The following is a 24,919-nucleotide window of genomic DNA, read 5'->3' on the forward strand; positions in this document are numbered from 1 at the left end:
TTTTTTTTTTTTTTTTTTTTTTTTTTTTTTTTTTTTTTGAGACGGAGTCTCTGTCGCTTAGGCTAGCATGCACTGGTGCAATGTTGGCTCACTGCAGCCTCTGCCTCCCGGGTTCAAGCGATTCTCCTGCCTTAGCATCCTGAGTAGCTGGGACTACAGGTGCCCGCCACCATGCCTGGCTCATTTTTGTATTTTTAGTAGAGACGAGGTTTCACCATGTTGTCCAGGCTGGTCTCAAACTCCTGACCTCAAGTGATCCATCCACCTTGGCCTCCTGAAGTGCTAGGATTACAGGCATGAGCCACTGCACCCAGCTGAGTACTTTTTAAATTATATAAAATACACAGAAAATTTACTATCTTACTCATTTTTAAGTGTACAGTTCAGTAGTATTAAGTATATTTACAATATTAGGCAACCAGTCTGCAAAACTTTTTCATCTTGCAAAACTGAAACTTGTATATCATATTTTGTGAAGTCTCTGTTAATACTGTTTGCCCTTTATTGGATTATCTTTTTATGATTGAGTTGTAGGAGATGTTTTTATGTTCTGAATAGAAGTTATTTGTCAGGTCTATGCTTTGTTATTGTTTTCTCTCCTTCTGCAGCTTCTCTATTTGTTTTCTTAACTGTCTTTTGATGAAATCTAATTTACTATACTTTTCTATTATAGTTGCTGCTTTCTATGTCCAGTCTAAAATATATTTGCCTCCTGTGTTTTCTTACAATAGCGTTGTAGTTTCCAGTTTTACATTTACATCTCCGATGCATCTCAATGAATTTTGTATGTGAGAAGTGAGGTAGGTCGGGCACGGTGGTTCACACCTGTAATCCCAGCACTTTGGGAGGCCAAGGCAGGCAGATCACCTGAGGTCGGGAGTTCGAGACCAACTTGACCAACATGGAGAAACCCTGTGTCTACTAAAAATATAAAATTAGGTGTGTGGAGCATGCCTGTAATACCAGCTACTTGGGAGGCTGAGGCAGGAGAATCACTTGAACCCAGGAGACGGAGGTTGCAGTGAGCCAAGACAGTGCCATTCCACTCCAGCCTGGGCAACAAGAGCAAAACTTTGTCTCAAAAAAAAAAATGAGGTAGGGAGGATCAAGATTTTTTTTTTTCCTTAGTGTACTTTTCTTTTCCAATTTAATTGCTTTGGCACCATTATAGAAAGTCAACTGATCATATATGTGTAGGTCTACTTCTGGATTTTCTGTTCTCTTACACTGATGCCTATTTTTTATGTTAACACTACACGATATTACTGTATCTTCATAGTGTGTCTGAAAATCTCTGTGAGTCTGCCAGCTTTATCCTTTTTCCAGATTGTTTTGGCAATTCTGAGTCCTTTGCATTTTCATATAAACTTTAAAATTAGTTTATCAAACTCTGTTTAGTAAGCATGCTGGAGTGATTGAGATAGTGTTTATACATTAGCTTGGGGAGAATGGACATCTAATAATATTAAGCCTTTCAGTCTATGAACATGGTATATCTTTGCATTTATTTAGGTCTTTAATTTTTCTCAGCATTTTTTGTAATTTTTAGTGTATACATCTTATATATACATTCTTGTTAAATGTATCCTTAAGTATTCATGTTTCTGAAATGGCTATGAACAGAATTTTAAAAATATTATCTTCTAGTTGTTTGTATATAAAAATACAATTGATTTCTGTATTTTGACTTTGTAACTTCTGACCTTACCAAAGTCATTTACTGCTTCTAGGAGCTTTTTTGTATATTCTGTGAAATTTTCATAGACACTTAACATCTGTAAGTAGTGACAGTTTTATTTCATTCTTTGCAATCTGTATGCCATTTTTTTCCTTGCCTTACTGTACTGGCTAAGACTTGGTACAATGTTGAATAGAAGTAATGAGATAGACGTCTTTCCCTAGTTCTCAATCTTGGAAAACGTTCAGGTTTTCACTATTGTATATGATGTCAGCTGTAGGCTTTCGTATTATTCCTATTTTCCTGAGAGTTTTTAATTATAAGTAAATACTGAATTTCATCAAATGCTTTTCCTGCATCTAAGCAGATGAACCTTTGGTTTTTCTTCTTTATTCTGCGAATGGAACCCAAACTGAAGGAGCAACACCTTTCTTGAGACATGGCAGGCTCACATAGTAGCTCTTAAAGTTTCAATTTGATCATGACATAACTTCACTTCTGGTTATTACATCCTTTTGATTAAAGCAAATCACATGACAGGACTACACTTCTCTCTTTGGGAGGGCAGAGAAGTCACATGGCATGGGCAGGCCTGTATAATCTTTTTACAGGGAGGGCAACAAATAATTGGGGTCAATGACACAATCTGTCATGCACATTGTTCTTAATTATGTGTACAGGTTATATCCCTTATCCAAAATGCTTGGGACTAGAAGTGTTTTGGATTTTGGACTCTTTCAGATTTTGTAATATTTGTATATATATAATGAGGTATTTTGGGGGTAGAACCAAAGTCTAAACACAAAATTCACTTATGTTTCATATACACCTTAGATGCATGGCCCAAAGGTAATTTACAATATTCTTAGTAATTTTGTATATGCAACAGTTTATGTACATTGACCCATCAGAAAGCAAACGTGTCACTATCTCAACCACCCCTGTGGGCAATCTGTGGCATCATGTCAGCTCTCAGAAAGTTCCAGATTTTGGAGGATTTCAGGTTTTCGGGTTAGGGATACTCAGCCTGTATAAAGCTCTATGTATGTCTCTGTTAATGTGTTAGAAGAAGAAAATGATTTGGAAAGATAGGTGAAGTGTATCTTTTTCTGTATTTTGTAATTTTATACAAAATCTATTTTACAATGTAGGAAACATTACTTTTGAGAAGAATATAAATCTGGTTTTATTTACTGCTGTATTCTAAATGATTCCTTGTTTCAGATACTCGGAATTAAAAAAAAATACTCCGAATTTATAATCTGGAAAGGACCATTGTTTATTATTTTCACTCGTTCCTTCTGCCCACCTCACTCCCCCAGGTTGATGCAGAAACCGAAAAGCTAAAGTGATTTTTCTCCAGGGTCATGAAGACTTACAGAAGATTGATTTAGAGCAGGACACTATTTGAATATCAGAAAGCGAGAAGTAAATCTTGGGAAATTAGTTTCAGAGAATTTGAGGTAGTTTAAAATGTTTTTTTTGTTTGTTTGTTTGTTTTTTTGTTTTTTGAGACGGAGCCTTGCTCTGTCGCCCAGGCTGGAGTGCAGTGGCCGGATCTCAGCTCACTGCAAGCTCCACCTCCCGGGTTTACGCCATTTTCCTGCCTCAGCCTCCCGAGTAGCTGGGACTACAGGCGCCCGCCACCTCGCCCGGCTAGTTTTTTGTATTTTTTTAGTAGAGACGGGGTTTCACCGTATTAGCCAGGATGGTCTCGATCTCCTGACCTCGTGATCCGCCCGTCTTGGCCTCCCAAAGTGCTGGGATTACAGGCTTGAGCCACCGCGCCCGGCCAGAGAGCCCATGATCTTAACTGCTGCTTACACCACGTCTCTAGAAAGAGTCTGTAGATGCAGTTTCAGGGTGTCACTGTGTCGCCCAGGCTGGAATGCAGAGGTGTGATCATGGCTCACTACAGCCTCCACCTCCTGGGCTCAAGTGATCCTGCTGCTTCAGCCTCCCAAGTAGCTGGGACTGCAGGCACGCACCACCACACCTGGCTGATTTTTTATTTTTATTTATTCATTTTTCTTGAGACAAGGTCTGGCTGTCACCCAGGCTGGAGTGCAGTGGCGCAATCTCTGCTCAATGCAACCTCCACCTCCCAGGCTCAAGCCATCCTTTCAACCTCAGCCTACCAAGTAGCTGTGACTGCCGGTGCACACCACCACACCCAGCTAGATTTTGTATTTTTGACAGGGTTTCACCGTGTCACCCAGGCTGGTCTCAAACTCTTGAGCTCAAACGATCTGCCCGCGTTGGCCTCTCAAAGTGCTGGGCGTACAGGCGTGAGCCACTGAGCCCGGCCTGATTGTTTATTTTTTGTAGAGACAGTCTCATTATGTTGCCCAGGCTGGTCTGAAACTCCTGGGCTCAAGCAGTCCTTCGCCTCAGCCTCCCAATGTACTGGGATTACAGGTGTGAGCCACCGTGCCTGGCCCCTTATACCGTTTTCTAATACTATGATTCCTTTCTAAACAAGAGTTGAATCCAGGTTAAATGTGTACATGAGAAAATGAGGTAAGCATAAAAACAAGGAGCCAAGTCATATCAGGCAGTTGACACACAGGTTTAGTAGATGAACTGGAAAACTGTACTTCGTATAGCTTTATTTTTGCATTATTGTTGTGTATTATAGCTTAATAGTTATAAGCATGGGTTTAGAGTAAGACCTGGGTTCAAATTCTGGTTCATTGCTTACTACTTTTTTGCCCTTGTGTAGGTCATGGGTCAGCAAATGGAAGCTGCTGTTTTTTGGTGGTTTGGATAGCCTGTGGTGATGGCTGCATTTCTTTCTCTTTTCTTGATCAGGTGGATTTGTTTAAAAAGAGCCTTCTGTTGATTCCTATTCACCTGGAAGTCCACTGGTCTCTCATTACTGTGACACTCTCTAATCGAATTATTTCATTTTATGATTCCCAAGGCATTCATTTTAAGTTTTGTGTAGAGGTAAGTTAATATACTGCCTATTTTTTCATTTATTTTGTAATTGGCCAAATAGCATCTTAGCCCTAGATAGAACAGCAGCAGTCAAAACCATACAGGAACAGTTTATGTCATGAAAATCCTCTAAAATGTTAGCTGAGAAAAGGACTAGAAGAGGAATCTCTGGCTGAGGAGAGGATCTGTCCAGGATCCAGATCCCCCTCTGAGGTACTCCACTTGGATTTTCTCTGTTTTTCCCTTAAAACTACATCTTGAATGTGGTTAGAAATTGTTTTTCTTTGATCATCGTAAAGCTAAAATTGGCTTGTATCTGCAAAATAACTCCTGTAGAATAAACTATAACCCAATGGAATCAATTAACAAAGTATTAGTGTTCAGCTAATAAACAGTTCAACAAGATGGTGGGATACAAAATCAAGAAAAATGAGTAGGTTTCCGGATTTTCCTGCACTATCAAGAACCAGTAAGAAAATGTAACTGGGAATAAGATTTCATTTATAAAAGAAACAAAACATAAATAATCCAGGAATATGCCCTAGGAAGAAATGTGGAAATTCTTTATGATGAAAACTCCTAAAGCTTTAGGTACTTAAAAGAAATCTGTACAAAACTGTAAAAGTATTTGAATGAAATATGGAGAATATTATGTTCACAGAGTGGGGAAGGACTTCTTACATGGGACCAAAGAAAAGACATAAGGAACAATTGGATAAATTTAACTACCTCCTAATTTAAAACTTCTGTGTATCATAAAGTTAAAAGACAAGCAACAGACTTGGAGAAAATATGTATGATGTAAATAACCGAAAATAATTATCCAGAATACATGGGAAACTCCTACAAATGAATAAGGGGAGGATAAAAGGTCCTAATAGAAATGGATAAAGGCTAATTTAGTAAATTTTAGGAAAAATGCAAATAACTATTTAAAAACACATGGAGAGGTGTTCAGCCTTACCAGAAATAAAGGAAATGCAAATGAAAACTACACCAGTTAGATTTTTTACCCATTGTGTTAGAAAAAGTGATGCTGGCCGGGCGCGGTGGCTCAAGCCTGTAATCCCAGCACTTTGGGAGGCCGAGGCGGGCGGATCACGAGGTCAGGAGATCGAGACCATCCTGGCTAACACAGTGAAACCCCGTCTCTACTAAAATACAAAAACTAGCTGGGCGAGGTGGCGGGCGCCTGTAGTCCCAGCTACTCGGGAGGCTGAGGCCGGAGAATGGCGTAAACCTGGGAGGCGGAGCTTGCAGTGAGCTGAGATCTGGCCACTGCACTCCAGTCCGGGCGACAGAGCGAGACTCCGCCTCAAAAAAAAAAAAAAAGTGATGCTGTTCAAGTGTCTATGTAAGGAAATAGGCATTCGCATATTTTCTGGTGGAGTGTGTAAATTGATACAGCCCCTTGGGGACAGCTGCAGTTCTCATCAGTTCCAAGTGCCTTGTAATTAAGAAGATGCACATTCTGTGGCATATCAGTTCCATTTCTTGGTATCTACTCCGTAAAAATGCTTGTATCTGCAGACAAGGATGGGGCATGTGCTAGGATGTTCATGGCAGCATTGTTTATAATAGTGCTAAATAAAACAACCCAAATTTAGCTCTAGCAAGAGAATATAGCTAAATACACTATGGTACAGTATACCCATACTATTAAACTGACCATAGCAGTTAAATAGAATATACTAGACCTTCAAGTCCTCAAATGGAAAGATGTCCAAGGCATAGAGCTTTAAAAAGCCAATTGTGGAATGATACGGTATAGTACATTTATAGAAAAAAATACATGTATATGTGTATATATACAAACACATGCAGGTGTATGTGTAGGCACATACATACATATATATTTGTAAGTAAAAAGATAGGATCTTACCATTTTTGATATCAATGATTATTACCTTTGGGTAAGTGTAGAAAAGCAAGACTAATAGTTAAAGGTGATTTGGCCTTTTTTAGGATATTTTAATTATAAGGAGAATATTTTGGCCTTATTTTGGGAATTTTTTTTTACAAGGAGAATATTTTCTTGTATTATTTGTTTAATTAACATTTAATTTTAAAATTAAGTTTAATGCAAACTATGAGGAAAATCAAGTTTTCAAAATTCACATTTTCATTTCCAAGAAATCCAGGAAAAAAATACCCCAAAAGGGAGAAGCCTCCTGGGCCCAGAGTTCTCACAATACCAGGTGTGAGCATCTTTTCCAGTTACCTTCCCCTAATTCCTTGCCTTTCTCTCAGCCAACATATTCCTGTACCGGCCAGGGCCTGTCTATATTGTCTCTTTCCTAGACAGACCTGCAAAGATGTAACCAAAAGTGCAGCCATATCAGTGCCTTTAAGAATCAGATTCTGGCCGGGCGCGGTGGCTCAAGCCTGTAATCCCAGCACTTTGGGAGGCCGAGACGGGCGGATCACGAGGTCAGGAGATCGAGACCATCCTGGCTAACACGGTGAAACCCCGTCTCTACTAAAAAACACAAAAAACTAGCCGGGCGAGGTGGCGGCGCCTGTAGTCCCAGCTACTCGGGAGGCTGAGGCAGGAGAATGGCGTAAACCCGGGAGGCGGAGCTTGCAGTGAGCTGAGATCCGGCCACTGCACTCCAGCCTGGGCGGCAGAGCGAGACTCCGCCTCAGAAAAAAAAAAGAAAGAATCAGATTCTGACAGGCAGAGGAGAGCAGAGGTGTTGGGAAAATTGTTTCCTGTAGGAACTATTTACTGTGCCTCTTGCTTTGTGCCAGGTACTGATGCTAGGAGTCAGGTAGGGCCAGACAGATGTTCGCCTTCATGGAGTGAATGATGGTTAAACAGGATTTTGTTTGTAAAACACGCAGTTGGGTTCAACTCGATTCTGAATCATTAGGGCCTGGTTCTGCACAGTAATAAAAATTCATCTTCTGAATTTGTGCCCAAGCCCTCCTGCAGAGTTCCTACCTTTTCAGCAAAATTACAATTGGCCTAATAATTTTGCATATTTGCAAAAAGACGCTAAGAACAGACTCCTTTTAGGTGATAACTAGAAGTAATTTGGAGCCAAGTCATCTGGGCAGGTGGGGTCAAGCTGTTTTTTGTTTTAAGAGGATGTAGGGGTTGTAGAAGTGGTGCTTAACTCAGTTAGGGGCCGATATTTCCAAGGAACTGACGAAAAGTGTTTGAAACAGTCACTACATAAATGTGTAGATTCCATGGCAGCAGCGACTACAAGAGCTTTATTCACTAGTGTCCCCGGCACTTGAACCATTATAGATGCTCAGTACATTTTGAGTGTAGGTGACCATTTTTAAGGACAAATCTTTTTTGCCTGTATTTTACTTAAGAATTTACATATACTGGCCGGGCAGGGTGGCTCACGCCTGTAATCCCAGCATTTTGGGAGGCCAAGGCGGGCAGATCACAAGGTCAAGAGATAGAGACCATCCTGGCTAACATGGTGAAACCCCGTCTCTATTAAAAACACAAAAATGAGCCGGGTGTGGTGGCATGTGCCTGTAGTCCCAGCTACTCGGGAGGCTGAGGCAGGAGAATCGCTTGAACCTGGGAGATGGAGGTTGCAGGGAGCTGAGATCGCACCACTGCACTCTAGCCTGGGGGACACAGCAAGACTTCGTCTCAAAAAAAAAAAAAAAAAGAATTTACATGTACTGCTTATTCTGAGAACCTGAAGTTACTTGTTTAGAGGGAGAAGAGCAACGTGCGGTCAGACTTGGTTAAATATTAAGTATTTGCTTTTATCCTGTGTTTTCTTTTGAAGAGGTGGCTTCCAGTCCACCTTTTGTTTTCTTTTTTTTTTTTTGAGTCAGAGTCTCACTCTGTCCCCCCGGCTGGAGTGCAGTGGCCCAGTCTTGGCTCATGGCAACCTCTGCCTCCTGGGTTCAAGCGATTCTTGTGTTGCAGCCTCCGGAGTAGCTGGGATTACAGGTGTGCACCACCATGCCTGGCTACTTTTTGTATTTTTAGTAGAAACGGAGTTTCGCCTTGTTGGCCAGGCTGGTCTTGAACTCCTGACCTCACGTCATGTGATCCACCCGCCTCAGCCTCCCAAAGTGCTGGGATTATAGATGTGAGCCGGCGTGTCTGGCCACGGTCCACTTTTGTTAGGGGATGGGTGGGGGTCGTTATTCACATAACCTCTGAGTTCACTCTTGATGTGGAGAGAGACGCACAGAGGTTGAGAGCACTGGGGACATTTTGAAACTCCAGCAAGCTTCATCTTGGTAGATATTTCAACAGTGGACTTGACCATATTCAGTATTCAGAATGAATTTTAGTATAACTTTCCAGAAACTGAATGTTAACCTTTTCTGCAGCCCTCAAAAATAAGGAGTGTATCAGAATATCTAAGGCTGGAATGTTTTTCATTTAGTTTTAGTTGTTAATGATGTCTGCCATGGGTTCCTTTCCTCTGTGGAGCACTGGCAATGATAAAGACTTTCTTTTTGACTTGCCAGTATGTAAGTTTCAAATGCAGCAAGCTGACTTACTGTTGGGAAGGGCTGGCTATAACCATCCCATAAAATGTTTTGATTAGACAAAGCCAGCATCCACAGTCCGGGTGCAAACTTGAATACAGGAGGTCTGACTCCCCTTTAACAATATGAAATGAAGAGTCTGAAATAAAGTTCCAGCTTTAGCCAGGAGCAGTGGTGTACACCTGTAGTCCCAGCTACTTGGAAGGCTGAGGTAGGAGGATCTCTGGAGCCTAGGAAGGAGTTCAAGTCTGCAGTGAGCTCTGATCATGCCGTTGCACTTCAGCCTGGGTGACGGAGCAAGATCCTCTCTCTTAAAAAAAAAAAATTTGTTCCAGCTTCTTAATGCATACTCTGCCCAGTTATGGGGCCACAGCCTCCTCCTTTCCTTCTGTCTGCTATGGGCATGTTCCATTTTTCACCAACTGATGGAACACAGCATCTGTGTTGTGGTTTCTTTTTAACCAGAATATAAGAAAGTATTTGCTGACTGAAGCCAGAGAAAAAAATAGACCTGAATTTCTTCAGGGTTGGCAGACTGCTGTTACGAAGGTAAGTATGGGATAACAGTGAAACCCAGGCATGTCCAGGGGATGGAATTATGTAAGGGTGGGTGCCTTTAAGAGTATTTGAAGACTGGTGACAGAGATACCAAGGAGAGCCTGGAGGCTCCAGGGAGGCAGCGGAGAACAAACTTCAGTTTAGTATTCATCTTCGCTGCTCAGTTGCCCAGTGCTTCCGGGAGCAAATCACTTCAGTCACTTCCTCCCTGAGGCAGTTGCTAATGATGTGTTTGCTCTTCCGGAGGGAAAAAAAAACTTTTTTGTGTGGCACTTGCCTCTTGCATCATGGCTCTTATTTCCAGATGACCCATGTAGACCCAGAAGAATGCTGAAATGACTATTTGGATCCACTGAGGGGGAGAAGGTGCACTGGGCAACTTGCCAGGCATGTGGGGAAGATAGCCCAGGCACTTCAGTCCCACCACCGACTGGATGCAGCACCATGTTTGGCCCATGACATTCCAACTGTGAGGCAGAGTGCCCAGGCACAGCCGCTCTTTCCTGTCGTAAATACCGGTGTCTTCCATTGATGGCGGGCTGTATTGTTTCCAGTGTTTTTGTGTATTAGATCTCATTTGATCCTTATAACCTGTGCGGTAGGCAGGACATCTAGGGATAAGCATCATCTTTATTTTGTAAATGAGAAAACTGAAGCCCAGGTGTGATTTTTCCCAAAGGACATCAAAACTATTGATATAGAGTCAGGTCCTTGAATGCAGGTCTGTCTGGATCATTGACACAATGTTATAGGCAGGATCTTGAAACAAACCTTTAACCCAAACCCAGAGACAAGATTTATTAGTTCATCCTTGAACCGAACCAAATGCTAAATTTTAAAATTAAGCTTAAGTTTTGTATTTTGAATAACCTAGTATACCAGTTCAAACCAGAACTAGTAAATTTCCTGAAATTACCCAACTAAAAAATCTAGGTATTCTAAATTTAGTTAAGATCTTGTGTATCCCCGCTTTGGGCAGAATAGAGTAACCAGTTCTTTTAAAAACATACTGTTGGCCTGGCACAGTGGCTCATGTCTGTGTTCCCAGCACTTTTGGGAGGCAAAGGTGGGCGGATTGCTTAAGTCTAGGAGTTCAAGACCAGCCTGGGCAACATGGTGAGACCTCATCTCTACAAATAATAAAATTAACCAGGCGTAGTCCCAGCTACTTGGGAAGCTGAGGTGGGGGGATTGCTTGAACTCAAGAGACTGAGACTGTGCCACTGCACTCCAGCCTGGGCAACAGAGTGAGACCCTGTCTCAAAAACCCATCACAAAAACCGTACTGTTTACCTTCACAATTTCTTTCAAAGAATAGGACAGGGCCGTGTGATGTGAGATCGAAAGCGAAGACTGCTCAGTGGCGTTCTCACCATGCTGGCGTCCAGGGGCCGGGCCTGTGTTCCCAGCCACAATTCCATTTTGACTCCATTGTCAGTGAATTGGTAGCAGAACCCAGTATCCAAATGCATGTTTTTAAAATAGGTTTTTACATTTGATTTCCCATTTCTCATATTTAGGTAAAACATTGTTCTGTAAGTTGTGGTTGTCACCTGATAGCTCTTTTTATGTGGCCAGGTGCCTCCATAAAATTAGATGCTTGAGATATCAGAGGATATACCAGCTGTCCTGGAGAGAGAAAAGTTTCCTATCCTTTGCACATTTTCCATAAAGGAGTTTTCTTATCTAAAGAGGAGTAATTGATCTTCTTTTAATGACTGTCTTGTTTTTCCCCTCAGTGTATTCCACAACAGAAAAATGACAGTGACTGTGGAGTCTTTGTGCTCCAGGTAAAGAAAGACTGCTCTTCAGAGTTTACACTGTGTGAATTGAGTTTGTGGGGTTGCGAGGGGAGAGAGGGCCGTTCCTGTGTGTGTATATGATGCTAGGTACAAGCCACAGAGTACTTCCCTCCCCTTTGTTGCTGAGGAGCAGTAGTTTCTGCATTCTCAGATGTTATCATTAGGAAGAACCACCTTCCAGGGATCAAGAGTGAACTGTGGGTATCATCGATGTCTCACTGGAGGTTATTAGTAAGCCACATTGGAGATTGACTTGAATTTGTCCGTATCATAACCTTTGGCATTTGCAGAATTTAAAAAAAAACCATTGGCAAGCAATCTGCAGGTCTGACACAGAGTGATTAGATTTTAAATAAGGGCCACACTGAAAAACTGCCGTCATCTCCTAAGAGGTCAAAAAGCGCTATGGAAAAAATTCAGTTATACATTATATTTGTGAAGGAAATTACAGAATATGTGCATGAATTTAGAGATTTGCAAAGATCTTGGAAAACAGGTTCATTTGTGTACCTCATGCATGTTTGGGGTTTTGTAAACAAATTCTAGTTCCCACTTAAGGGCCACAATAGGTCTAGCTGCACTCGCAGCAGGTTGGACTTTGGGAGGAATTTAGGCCTTTTCATCAGTTGCTGCTTTTCACAATACTGGGTCAGGAGGGAGAGGAGATCCCAAGCCATACAGTAGCTTGGTCGGTTGACTATAATTTGGGTAAATGCTTAAAACAGTGTGTTTTTACAACAGTTTAAACAGACATGAAAATGCTGCCTTAGATCGGGGTCCCCAACCCCTGGGCCACGGGCAGATACCGACCACATTAGGTTCTCATAGGAGCGTGAACCATTGTGAACTGCAGATGTGAGGGATCTAGGTTGTTCGCCCCTTATGAGAATCTAACTAATGCCTGATAATTCATCCTGAAACCAACCCCTCTCCCCAAGTCTGGAAAAATTGCCTTACACGAAACCAGTCCCTGGTGCCAAAAAGGTTGGGGACTTCTGCCTTAGACACTATTAGGTCTGCATTTAGTAAAATAGAACGGGCTGGTACACAACTCCAAGTGCCACTGAAGTGTTTCTGGACCTTTGCAGTACTGCAAGTGCCTCGCCTTAGAGCAGCCTTTCCAGTTCTCACAAGAAGACATGCCCCGAGTGCGGAAGAGGATTTACAAGGAGCTGTGTGAGTGCCGGCTCATGGACTGAAACTCCGCAGGGACCCTGGGAAGTCTGACCAAGTTGGAGCAGGTGGTTTGTTACTTGAATCTCCAAACACTTAGTTGAATTTTTACAGATATTTCAGATCAGTGGTGTTGGGCCACTATTGTTACCTCAAATTTATTTTTTGCCCTTATTCATTTCTCCAGCTACCATGTACTATTGTTTAATGTTCAGTTTGGTTTCATTTTTAATTTTATGGTTCTGTGCGTCCCCCATATTTAATATTTATTATTCAAACGCATGCATATAGACAGAGCATGCAGTGAAGAGTATTAAAAAAAAAGCTTAGTAGATTTGGTGCAGCTTTTGAAACTTAGTTAGACGTGAACTGAATACAGGTTTCAGATTTACTCCCAGAACCTAAAATGCAAGATGTTTTGATACAGCATACGCTGAGAATAGTAAGTGTTCCCTGGGGCATTAAGAGTAGCTGGGGGTGGTTTTGACAAATCCAGTCCTGTTTTACTTTACTAGCGGCATCTTTCACCAACTTCCCTCTCCAAGTGAGTCTTAGAGAGTGCGGTCCATTCCTTTAGAAGGGTGAGATGAAAGTGGTTTTAAACTGACTGGTGTCTTCTGGTTCTGGAGGCACACTTGTAAGCACAGTGGCTGCTTTGGGAAGAGTAAGGTGTGAGAAAAAGACAGCAACCTTGGAGGCCAGTAACAATGACAGATTTCACTCGTGGTTTCAAGAATTATAATACATGGCATACATCTCATAAAGGCTTTTGCTGGGATATTGAATTCCCTGAATTTTTCTGCTTTCGACCTGTTAAAAAAAATCTTAACATCCATCAGAGTAGTGGTCAAATGAGAATGCAGCTGTTCTCAGTAATTTTTAAGTTGTCATTTCCCTGTGTTGCCTCCCAGTTGGAAGAAGTTAAGGTTTACCAAATGCATTTCTGTTTCAAGGGTATCTGAAATTTAAACATTCAAAACTGAAGGCCGACTGACTTAGATGTTTTGCAGGTGACTGGAGAGAAGAGGGAGGGTAATGGAGACAACTTAGCCCCGTGGGAGCACAGCAACCGCGTCAGGTTCTTTCTCCGGTCCCTTTAGTGACCTCAGTAGCATGCAGGGCACATGAGGCTTCTGTGTGGCCAGTGTTGATGACACTAGCACGGTTGTTTTTCTCCTTCCATTGAACCTCATCTTCTGAAGAAAGGCCCAAGAGGCTCTTGTCCCTACACTTAGCTGCGTTAGGATTAATGTCACGCATCTTACATCTTTAATCCAGCCTTTCATGACATTGGAAAGATGTATGTTAAACCTACCCAATGATCCTTTCAGAATCGGGAGGAATAACAACCAGTGTTGTTTTTTCAAACTCAGAAGTTTGAATAGAAAAACACCAAATAAATGGCAGAAGATTCTCGAATGTATGCCTATGTAGGTTTGGAGTGTTGAAAAAGCTAAAATTGTTGAGTTTCACTTGGCCCTAAGGTATGGCGGAGAGAAGGCTGACTGCCAGCAGGTGAGGACTGAGTCCGGCCATGTTTACATGCAGGGCTCCCAGACACCAGTGGCGTCACTGGGAAGCAGCCCCAGCACTTTCCTCTCCTGAGTCCTCCAGACTCAAAATCCTTAATGTCAAACCAGGTCAGTGTTTCTTACTGTGTTTCAAGTCGTTAAAAAGACTGAGTAGAGGCACTTTATGCTGCTATAGGTGTGGTTCTGTCAGCGTTAGGAAAAATGACAGTTTAGGGTAAGGAAGAGCTCTTCATGGGTTTTCAAACATAATTATGCAAACATGAGATTTTCAAAACATATACCAGACATTTGCCTCTAATTTTTTTTTTTTTTTTTTTTTGGTGGGGTGCAGTATACCAAAGTAGCCAGCCAGCCAGTCACTGGGCTGTCAATTCAAAATGTCTCGTACTTCAGAGTGAGGAAGTATTTCAGTTCCTCATTGATAGAACCTGGCATGCAGAAGAGACAGAATTGTTCCTGTGAGAAAATCAGTGCCCAGAGTGTGAGCTGCCCAAGCCCAGTGACTCCTTCACTTCCAGTCTGATGCTTCATAGGGCACCTTGCGGCGTGCTGCCCGGCGTGGCTTAGACTAAACGTTGTTTGTGTTTTTTTTGAGTCAGGGTCTCACTGTCCCTCAGGCTGGAGTGCAATGGCACGATCTCGGCTCACTGCAACCTCCACCTCCCAGGTTCAAGCGATTCTCCTGCCTCAGCCTCCCAAGTAGCTGGGATTACAGGCGCGTGCCACCACACCCTACCAATTTTTATATTTTTAGTAGAGACAGGGTTTCGCCATGTTGGTCAGGCTGGTCTTGAATTCCTGACCTCAAGTGATCTGCCCACCTGGGCCTCCCAAAGTGCTGGGATTACAGGCATGAGCCACCGCGCCTGGCCAATGTTGAGTATTTTAAAAGTCATTTAAAAACATTTGTCATCGATGAAACTTGGTTTCAGCACACATAATTGCTTTCCCTCTTTTCCTGTAATTAGGTGTAAACCTCTATAACTCAAGTCCTAGATTAGAAAGAATGTCCTTTGTCCTGATGTTTGCAGTAATTGCTTCCTTGGTTAATAAAGACATTTTTGAAATATACTCTGGACTGTTGGTGAAAAGAGGCAGGTGTGGCTTTAGTGGTACTAGTTTAGCACTGAACTGTTTGGGTGCCCATGAGGTAGGCAGACCTTATGCTTTTTTTTTAATTTTTGAGATGGAGTCGTGCTCTGTTGCCCAGGCTGGAGTGCAGTGACGCAATCTCGGCTCACTGCAACCTCTGCCTCTGAGGCTCAAGCGATTCTCCTGCCTCAGCCTCCCCGATAGCTGGGACTACAGGTGTGTCCTGTAATTTCTGTAGTTTTATTAGAGACCCGGCTAATTTTTGTATTTTTAGCAGAGATGGAGTTTCGCCATGTTGGTCAGGCTGGTCTCAAACTCCTGACCTCAGGTGATCCACCAGCCTCTGCCTCACAAAGTGCTGGGATTACAGGCATAAGCCACCATGCCCGGCCTAGACCTTATGCTTTTGAGGTTGAGTGCAGGCCTTGTGCTAAGTCAAGTGCTACTTTTGATGAGCCTTCAACAAGCGGCCCAGTCCTCTCCTCAGCAAACTTATCAGGTTGTAGTTGCTTCTTTACAGTGGTCTTTCCTTTTATTGAATCTATAGCAATGAATATAGATTTGATTCAACTTTTGGTTATGTTCTCTCAATCCTAATCTACTTTCAGGTAGCCTCTTAAGAAAGGGAAAAGAAGGTGCTGCCAATCATCCCCAAATTGTTTTTGGCTTTGCATTCTATTTTCTACATAGCACTGGATCTGAGTAACACAGTCATTCTGGATTTATAGTTGGAACAGAACAGTAACACACCTAACCGGGACTCAGCACTAGCCTCATCTTAGCTGCCCCTTTTCTCTGCATTGCAGTTTACTGCTTCCCTGGGCTAGATGTAACGGGGGGTTTTGGGCAGGTCAGACTCTTCAGGCAAGACAGTGTATTAGTAGTGTGAATTTGATATACTGATTACCTGCTCTGCCTAGTTAAGAAACTGAATTAATCAGCAGTTATAAAGCATATACTTTGTTATGTGCTAGGCCTGGCCTATAGATAATTAAGACGGCCCGGGGAATACCATCAGAGAAGTGCTCATTGTATTTGGGTGTTACAAAAGCAGACCTAGACAAGCTGTTCACTTAACTGGTACCTGTTGGGTCAGAAAAAGAATTTATTTAGAGATTATGATCATGTAAAATTACAGTACTCAACCCTTCTAGCAAAGTATTTTTTTGAAAAATAAACTAAATGCCTTTATAAACTTGTGTTCTCTTGTGTTGAGTAACATGTACTGTTTGGTGAGAAGTATTTTTTTCTTGTGACATTCCAGTCATGACAGAGGTCATCTAAGAACAGTGAGCAGTGCAGGCCCTAACCAGCTTACCTTCCAAGCAGCAGCACCATCACCCGAAGTTTCTACAATGGAGATGTTCTGTATTTGCATCTTAGCTTGAATGAGAAATTGCATGTTTAATTTTCATACTTCACTCCCATGTATTAACAGTGATTCATCTGAGTGTGCGATTGAATTTTCACTTTCTCTGGTGAAGGTGAGAAACAAGTCAGATATTCTCCATGAGAAACAGGAAAGAATGCAGTAGAGAGACTCACATTTAGTGTTCTCAAGCCCAAGAAACACAAGATCCTCTTAATTCACCCCCACTTTCCCTTCCCCTGCAATCATCCAGAGCATGTTTTCTGGAAAACTAACCTATTTTTCCATCACCAGAGGTTGCTTGGTACCTATTTTATCACTTTCACAAGAACATCTGTGTTCTCTTCACATGCAGCTATAGTTATTTCCAGCTGTCAATCAAAATGGACATGCAGATTTTCCACATTATTCCTAGAATCCCCCTAGAACTCATTCATGTGTATCCAGAGTACAGGAGTTCCAGAACACAGCCCTCTTTATAGGGCAGGAAACAGGCAGCAACAGCAATACGTTCATCCAGCTTTATTGAAACCTATTACAGAAGACACTCCAAATAAAACCACTGTCTCCTGTAGAAATCTGAGTTATGTTTTACTACAAAAGAATATCAAATACATTAAATTACAGTGTGAAGGAATTTTAAAAATGAAGAGTGTATCATTAAATGTTTGCAAAATTTCTTCCTAAGCACTTACAACTAGTTATATAGCTCTTTTAAAAATTCAGATTTCTACACTTAGTTTAACATGAAAGACATTCACACTAAGGTACTTCAGCCCCAACTTTCAAGGACTGTTGGAAGTTAGAAGGTACTCTGTTGCTAAGTGAAAAAAATTCATTTTTCCTATCAGGGAAAATTATACTAGACTTAACAGTTTTAAATGAGCAATAACTCACTCACCTCTATTAGAGAGAAATCACCCCTTGCCTTACAAATACCAAAGAAATTCCCTAGACTCCCCTTCTCTGTAGAACCATGAGCTCACTGTGAAGGCTTGAGCCTCAGTAAGTACAATTTGAGGAAAAAAATGAGAAACGGCTAAAACAGGAATCTCCTGCAGGAACCTTCTGTGACTGTTAAACATTCCATCTTCAAGCTCCCCTTTTTAAACCCAGTCCGTTCCCAACATCACTGAAAATGAAAAGAATAAACTCGGTGATCCTCATGTCAAGGCAGGTTTTTCACTGTCTCTTGATATTTTATCCCATTTCTTACTGGCAACATCTCCCCTACCCCTGAAATTATTTACATGTTCCCTCTATGACAAACTCTTGCCCTTTTTTTAGCTTTAGGTATAACACATCTTTTGGAAAACGTGTTAGTAAATACTCAAGCTTGGGCCTCATTTCCTGATGTGTAAAGCATGGAGGCAGTGCTGTCCTGTGGAGACTGCTTTTGCACCAACTATATAGGAAGGTCTTTGGCCTCTAAGCTTGCCTTTAGAGGTTGGAATTCATGGAAAACAAATTCAGCTGTCAAACACCTGTTCCTAATTTTGTGCAAAGCAATACAACATAGCACAACTCCATTTGTTATTTTTCGTTTTGCTTTGTAGAGAAGGGTCTTGCTATGTTGCCCAGTCTAGTCTCAAACTCCTGGCCTCAAGCTGTCCTTCCTCCTCAGCCTCCCAAAGTGTTGGGATTACAGGTGTGAGCCACCATGCCTGGCCCCACCTCCATTTATTAGGCTATCTCATGTAAACTTAAAAAAAAAAATCCCAAGCCCCAATGTAGATCATGAACCTACCTTAAGACTCAATATGGTAAAAACAAATTTTTAAATGTTTCTGTCTTTCTAAAAGTGTAGTGGTTTGGGCTAAAGACTAACCAACATTATAGATCCAATCTGTTGTCAAAGAACACAATTTCTGGCCGGGCGCGGTGGCTCACGCCTGTAATCCCAGCACTTTGGGAGGCCGAGGCGGGCGGATCACAAGGTCAGGAGATGGAGACCACAGTGAAACCCTGTCTCTACTAAAAATACAAAAGATTAGCCGGGCGCGGTGGCGGGCGCCTGTAGTCCCAGCTACCCGGGAGGCTGAGACAGGAGAATGGCTTGAACCCAGGGGGCGGAGCTTGCAGTGAGCCAAGATCGCGCCACTGCACTCCAGCCTGGTGGACAGAGCGAGACTCCGTCTCAAAAAAAAAAAAAAAAAAAAAAAAAAGAACACAATTTCTGACCGGGTAACAAAATAAATCTGATCATCTGACACATGGCCAAGATTCTCAGAAAATAATTAAAGGCATTCTTTTGGATTCTGTCCTTTAATAACTTTCAGAGGCTTCTAGTTCAGTAAAGACACTGATCAAAGCTTGGTAAAAATGGACTCGTTTGCAGACTTTCGGTGATGTTCTTCAATCAATTCAACAAGCCAAATAAATGAGTGCTGGTCACTGACAGCTCTCATCACTCACTGGTTCTGGGCCAGTTTTCCATAGCCGCCTCTTCCAGCGTCATAGTCCTGCCGATACTCATCCCGAACCTTTAATGGAAAGAATCCAGAGTTACAGTATGGAAAAGAATGGTGTAACAAATATGCCTCCTACAAATACGTTAGACAAACAGTGAAACCTGTTCAGATGCCATAATGTGAACATTTCAAGCAGGACATATGCACTTCAACTCATTTCAGTGCATTCTGCTTTCATTCTAGATGTTCCTACAGGTGGAATCTAGCCCCTAGCAGAAGTTCAAGAATGGTTGCTTATTAGAAACGTACAGGACATACTATTTCAGGGTTTCAAAAATGCACCCAAACCGTTGGGTGGTTTTCAGATCCACTTCAAGCCAAGGTTATAGACACAAAGTTATTTACAAAAGAGTAAATACCAATTGCCAAAACACCTGTCATTGTGACTGGAATCCCAGGCGATGGGCTGAGCCCAGAGACCCTTCTCACATACCTGGCCCCCAGATCGCCCACGGCCGTACTGCCTGCCCTCCTTAAAGCCTGCGTCCCAGTCTGTGCGAATGATCCGGTCATCCAGACGTGTTCCATTTATGTACCGCATGGCATTTTCAGCATCTGCGCGTGAGTAATACCTTAAGTATTAAGGAACACTAGCATTTTTCCAAACATTTCTAGAAATAGGGGAACGAACGACATGTAAATGAAGCTGAGTTGTTAAAAAGTACAAGAGCTAATCTAATCAGATGCAGTTCAGAGACAGCAGTTCAGCTTGCACAGGCCTGTTTGCCATGGTTTGGAAGCACAGAGAGTCAAACATGACACGTCTCCATGGCTGCACTCATCATATTTGTTGGACATTCCTGTTGATAATTTTTGGTTCCATCATCTCCATATTTTGATTTGCAAAATATAAAACAATTCAGTGCAGGTTTGGACCACTGTACACTTCTTATCCAAGAAACAAGTGCTATATATTCAAGTTAGGTGCCGTATATTCCAGGGCACCTTAATAAAGAGAAGGTCACAGTGCATGTGGAATTGCACTGCGTTTCACTAAAGGAAAGACTCAAGGTTATCACCAAGGTAGCAGTTCCCAAACCTGCTTAATCAGAGAGAGCTCCCTTTAATTAAAGGGGAAGACATTTAATCCCAGACAAATAAAAATAAGGTAATAGTGTTCTGAATAAACCATCTGGAGGAACTAGTGTCTTTGATGTTAGCAGGCCAAAATAAAATCTCTTTTCATTCTAGCATTTGGGAAACCCATGTATCCCCAAGGCAAGCCAGCAATCTGGGAGAGATGCCCTGCCTGGGTCCAGTGAGTCAGCATTCTTTTCCTTAATTATGAGCAGAAATCCAGGGATCACCAGACACTTAAGGAAAAATTTCATCTGAAACAAATGTAATTCAGGGCACAGTTTTAAAAACCTCAAAAGATACATTAGATTGGGTCTGCAGAATTTCTCAGAATACTAAGTTCAATGACCAAAACATAACAGTAAAAATAACATAGGATAAATCCAGGAGGTAAAATGCTTAGAAGAGTCTAAGAAAATGATCACAAGTAAATACAGTTTTGGTTTGTACCTATATAATCAGCTTATATACATCTATGTAATGAAATACGATATAGCTATTAAAACATTTTCTTCTTTAAAGATGGGGTCTTGCCCCATCACCCCAGCAGGAGCACAGTCACAACTCAGTGTAGCCTTGGACCACTGGGCTCAACTGATCCGGCCTCAGCCTCCTGAGTAGCTGGCACTACAAATACGAGCCACCATGCCCGGCTATACGGCTATTTTAAAAACAGACCGTGTGCTGAAATGGAACAATAAATAAATAAATAAATGACTTTAAAAACAGCACATGCAGTACACTACTGCACGCCCGCAGGTGACTTCTTGAAAGATGCCCAAGAAACTGGTAACTGACAGCCTCTGGCAAAGGGAGTTAGGGGTTTAGAACAGTACAAGGTTTTATATTTTCACTATGCTCTTTGGAATTTTTTTTTTTTTTTTTTACATGAAGGGCAAACATTCTTGAAAAACTTTTTCTTAAAGAACCATAAAGCGGCCGGGCGCGGTGGCTCAAGCCTGTAATCCCAGCACTTTGGGAGGCCGAGACGGGCGGATCACGAGGTCAGGAGATCGAGACCATCCTGGCTAACACGGTGAAACCCCGTCTCTACTAAAAATACAAAAAAACTAGCCGGGCGAGGTGACGGGCACCTGTAGTCCCAGTTACTGGGAGGCTGAGGCAGGAGAATGGCGTGAACCCAAGAGGTGGAACTTGCAGTGAGCCGAGATCTGGCCACTGCACTCCAGCCCAGACAGAGCGAGACTCCGTCTCAAAAAAAAAAAAAAAAGAAAAAAGAACCATAAAGCATGGATTTCAGGAGAGAATGTAAATGGTGTCAGCTTTACAGTATAAAAGCAGTGACACTGGAGATGAAGGAAAACGCAGGGGCAAGTGCAGGGAGGCTTATGAGCTACTACTCAGCTCTACTCCAGTTCAGCAGCCACATTCCTGCCACAGGAAGGATACTCCACAAAACAGAATCCACACGCTGTTTTCTTCATTTTATCCAGACCCATGATGACTTTCTTTATGTCACCACTTTTGCTGAAGAGTTCGTAGATTTGTTCTTCGGTTGTGTAAAAAGAAAGATTTCCAACATATAACGTACAGCTTTTCTTCAGTAATTTTTCTTGTTCTTCATTGTCACCCTAGAATTTCAAATACAGACAAAAGTTAAGCAACTTCAGAGCCCTGCTTAAATAGTATTTCTAAGTATGGTAGAAACATTCATTAATTCTGATTTGGAAATCAAATTCTCTCATCCCAGCCTACCACAAATCCCTTGCTCAAAAAAAGGGAGATGTTCACATTCTGTGAAGCACTTATGCAAAGTCCAGACTCTTAGTAGAGACAAGGCTCAAAAGTTATACCGCATACAGCAAAGTCACCTCTACGCCAGACTGCCACACAAGCGGCTTGCCTTTTCCCTGCACATGCCATATTCTCAGCAGTGCATCCTTTAAACCAAGGTTAAACTCTGGACCTTGACCAGATGTATGACAAAGGGCCCTTTTATCCTCCGTAGTGAGAAATAAGTGGATTTTCAGAGAGAGAGTCCCCTTTTAATAACCCCATGGAGACTGTTCAAAGCAACAACTCTGATGCTTTACATGCTCATATATTTTTTCTGAATTTAGGAAAAAAATGTAGTGATCACTAAAAACAAAACAGAGCTCACTTTCCTAATGGGCTTCCAAACTGGGATGACAGGATGAAGCCAGAGATAAGAATACAACTGGGCTTCATCCAACACACCTGACAAATCCCTGGATCCAAAATGGCTCATCAGGGTCGCGCACAGCGGCTCATGTCTGTAATCCCAGCACTTTGGGAGGCCGAGGCGAGCGGATCACGAGGTCAGGAGATCGAGACCATCCTGGCCAACACGGTGAAACCCCGTCTCTACTAAAAAAAAAAATACAAAAAAATTAGCCGGGCGAGGTGATGGGCGCCTGTAGCCCCAGCTCGCCAGGAGAATGGCGTGAACCCGAGAGGCAGAGCTTGCAGTGAGCCGAGATCGTGTTACTGCCTGGGTGACAGAGCCAGACTCCGTCTCAAAAAAAGTGCAAATCATGCCTGGCACTTAAGCATCTAAAAACTTGGCCGGGCGCGGTGGCTCAAGCCTGTATCCCAGCACTTTGGGAGGGCCGAGGCGCGCGCGATCACGAGTCAGGAGATCGAGACCCTCCTGGCTAACACGGTGAACCCCGTCTCTTACTAAAAATACAAAAAACTAGCGGGCGCAGGTGGCGGCGCCTGTAGTTCCCAGCTACTCGGAGGCTGAGGCGGGAGAATGGCGGAAACCCGGCGAGGCGGAGCTTGCAGTGAGCCGAGATCGCGCCACTGCACTCCAGCCTGGGCGACAGAGCGAGACCCGTCTCAAAAAAAAAAAAAAAAAAAAAAAAAAAAAAAAAAAAAAACTTGACTGGCCTGCGGTCAGTGTCACGTCTGTGAAATCCCAGCACTTGGGAAGCCCGGCTGGGGATCGCTGAGTCTCAGAGTTCGAGACCGTGCCTGAGCAACACAAGGAGACCCTGTTCTACAAAAAAATTAGCCGGGATGGTGGTGCACGAGCCTGTGCGTCCCAGCTTCTCAGGAGGCTGAGGTGGGAGTTCACTTGGGCTCAGGATGTTGAGCGCTGCATGAGCCGTGATCGCGCACTGCAACTTCACCTAGGCAAACAGAGCGAGATTCTGTCTCAAAAAAGTAAATAAATTGACCGAATAATTTTTTTTTTTAAGTAGGATCTCGCTCTGTTGCCAGGCTGGAAGTGCGGTGGCGCTAATTCGGCTCACTGCAACCTCCACCTGCTCAAGCGAGTCTCCTGCCTCAGCCTTTTCCAGTAAGCTGCGGACTACAGGCGCCGGCCACCACCCCGGCCTAATTTTTGTATTTTTAGTAGAAGATGGAGTTTCACCATCTTGGCAAAGCGCTGATCTCGAAAACTCCTACCTCGTGATCCACCCGCCTCAAGCCTTCCCAAAGTCCTGGGATTTACAGGCATGAGCCACTGCTGCCCTGCCTTGACTGAATAAAATTTAAAGAGCTTCCCTAATTTGCTCAAAATTTCCTTTTCCTACTCTAGTAACACATTTCACACGTTCTCCACACTGACCCCTCCTGCTATAATGCGCTCCTTCAATTTCCCAGTCACAAGGCGGATTTTGCCCCCTTTTTTGAATTCTCACAGCCTCTCTTTTTAAACTCATTCTATCTTAGATTCTTTGATAATCCACATACAGGGGATTACGAAGGTCGCAGAGCGCAAGAAACTTGTCTTCCCTCTCCCCCTAGGTTTAGCACAAGGCTTTGGCGACAGAACTCCAATAAATGTTTACTAAATTAAACTGGGTTAATGAGTCCCGGCCCCGCACCCCCCAACCGTATTCCACCCCACCTTTGGCTGATTACTGAAAAGCCTATTTTGTATATCCCCCTTTTCCACAAAATATACTGTGATATAGTCCGGACTAAAAATTTCTCTCTTCTGAAATCCAGCAATTCTCCGATCTTTACATCCAAACACCCTCAAAGCGCCTAGCTTGGCGGGTCCACCTCCCCACTCCGAGGCTTCCCCGAGGGCGGAGTGAGGACTTCACTTGTCTCCCCCACGCACCGCGCGTACAGCTTCCGTAAGACCATCCTCCCAGAGAAGGGGCCCGAATCGCCGAAGGGCACTGCTTCGCCGATTTAAAAAACAAAGTAAAAAGCCCCGTATCTGCATCAAGAAGGCGCCTCTACATACTCTGGAAGACAGAAGGGCACCCCGCCCCTTGTTACGCAGCCATCTGCGAGGTACAACCTGGAAACCGGAGCCACCACTACCATCAGCGCTCAAGCCTCTCGGCACCGGCTCGGGTACAGGGAGCGGCTGCGAGGGAACAGGAAAGCGAACCTCAAATGCCCTGTCTTCCAGAGAAAGTGGCTTCAGTGATGTCCAAGCGCCCTCCCAGCACCCGTTCCCTGCCTCCCCAGCAGGCACCGGGGCCCCACTTGGCGTTCGGGGATTGCAGCAGAACGGGAGGCGACACAATGAGACAAGAGCAAACCGTTTCTCAGCGTTCTGGCCCAGGGCCTTCCCCTCTCGCGGCCCGGCCTCCCTCACCCGGAAGTGCTGGTCCCGGTACTGGCTCAGCTCCACGTAGGAGTCGCTGCGCAGCGCCTTCAGGAGGCCACCCGACATGGCGCAGAGAAGCGGACGAGGATGCTGCGACTCCCGGCACGAGGTGGCGTCTGCGGTGGCGGAAGCGGAAACGCGCGGAAGCGCGCATCTCATTGGACCCAATCCGAGGGCGGCAGTGCCG

The 24,919-nt window shown here is 43.3% G+C and overlaps 2 protein-coding genes across 7 annotated transcripts in view; one reads left to right on the forward strand and one right to left on the reverse strand.

Annotated features, from left to right (window-relative positions):
- SENP5 (SUMO specific peptidase 5) overlaps nt 1-16,449 on the forward strand; it is a 78,943-nt gene extending 62,494 nt beyond the window's left edge. The window contains exons 7-10 of one of the 4 annotated variants that reach the window (XR_001889208.1): nt 4,490-4,627; nt 9,563-9,646; nt 9,960-11,445; nt 12,546-12,596. Coding sequence is in view for 3 of the 4 variants with exons in the window: in XM_017892204.1 (XP_017747693.1) it covers nt 4,490-4,627; nt 9,563-9,646; nt 11,395-11,445; nt 12,546-12,656 (384 nt within the window). In the remaining variant the exon portion in view is untranslated. Of the gene's footprint in view, nt 1-4,489; nt 4,628-9,562; nt 9,647-9,959; nt 11,446-12,545 lie in introns of all 4 variants that reach the window. The other 3 variants (XM_017892204.1, XM_017892205.1, XM_017892206.1) reach the window with 3 other exon arrangements.
- Nucleotides 16,450-18,761: 2,312 nt separating this feature from the next.
- Nucleotides 18,762-24,919, reverse strand: part of NCBP2 (nuclear cap binding protein subunit 2) — a 32,223-nt gene continuing 26,065 nt past the window's right edge. The window contains exons 1-4 of one of the 3 annotated variants that reach the window (XM_017892212.1): nt 24,721-24,875; nt 21,724-21,763; nt 19,528-19,649; nt 18,762-19,106 (exon numbers count right to left, since the gene is read on the reverse strand). In XM_017892212.1, coding sequence (XP_017747701.1) covers nt 19,035-19,106; nt 19,528-19,649; nt 21,724-21,763; nt 24,721-24,798 — 312 coding nt within the window. In that variant the 5' untranslated portion in view covers nt 24,799-24,875 and the 3' untranslated portion in view covers nt 18,762-19,034. Of the gene's footprint in view, nt 19,107-19,527; nt 19,667-21,581; nt 21,764-24,720; nt 24,888-24,919 lie in introns of those variants that run through there. The other 2 variants (XM_017892211.1, XM_017892209.1) reach the window with 2 other exon arrangements.

This window comes from Rhinopithecus bieti, unplaced genomic scaffold (genome assembly GCF_001698545.2).
Source record: "Rhinopithecus bieti isolate Rb0 unplaced genomic scaffold, ASM169854v2 scaffold_21777, whole genome shotgun sequence".
NCBI classification, from domain to species: Eukaryota; Metazoa; Chordata; class Mammalia; order Primates; family Cercopithecidae; genus Rhinopithecus; species Rhinopithecus bieti.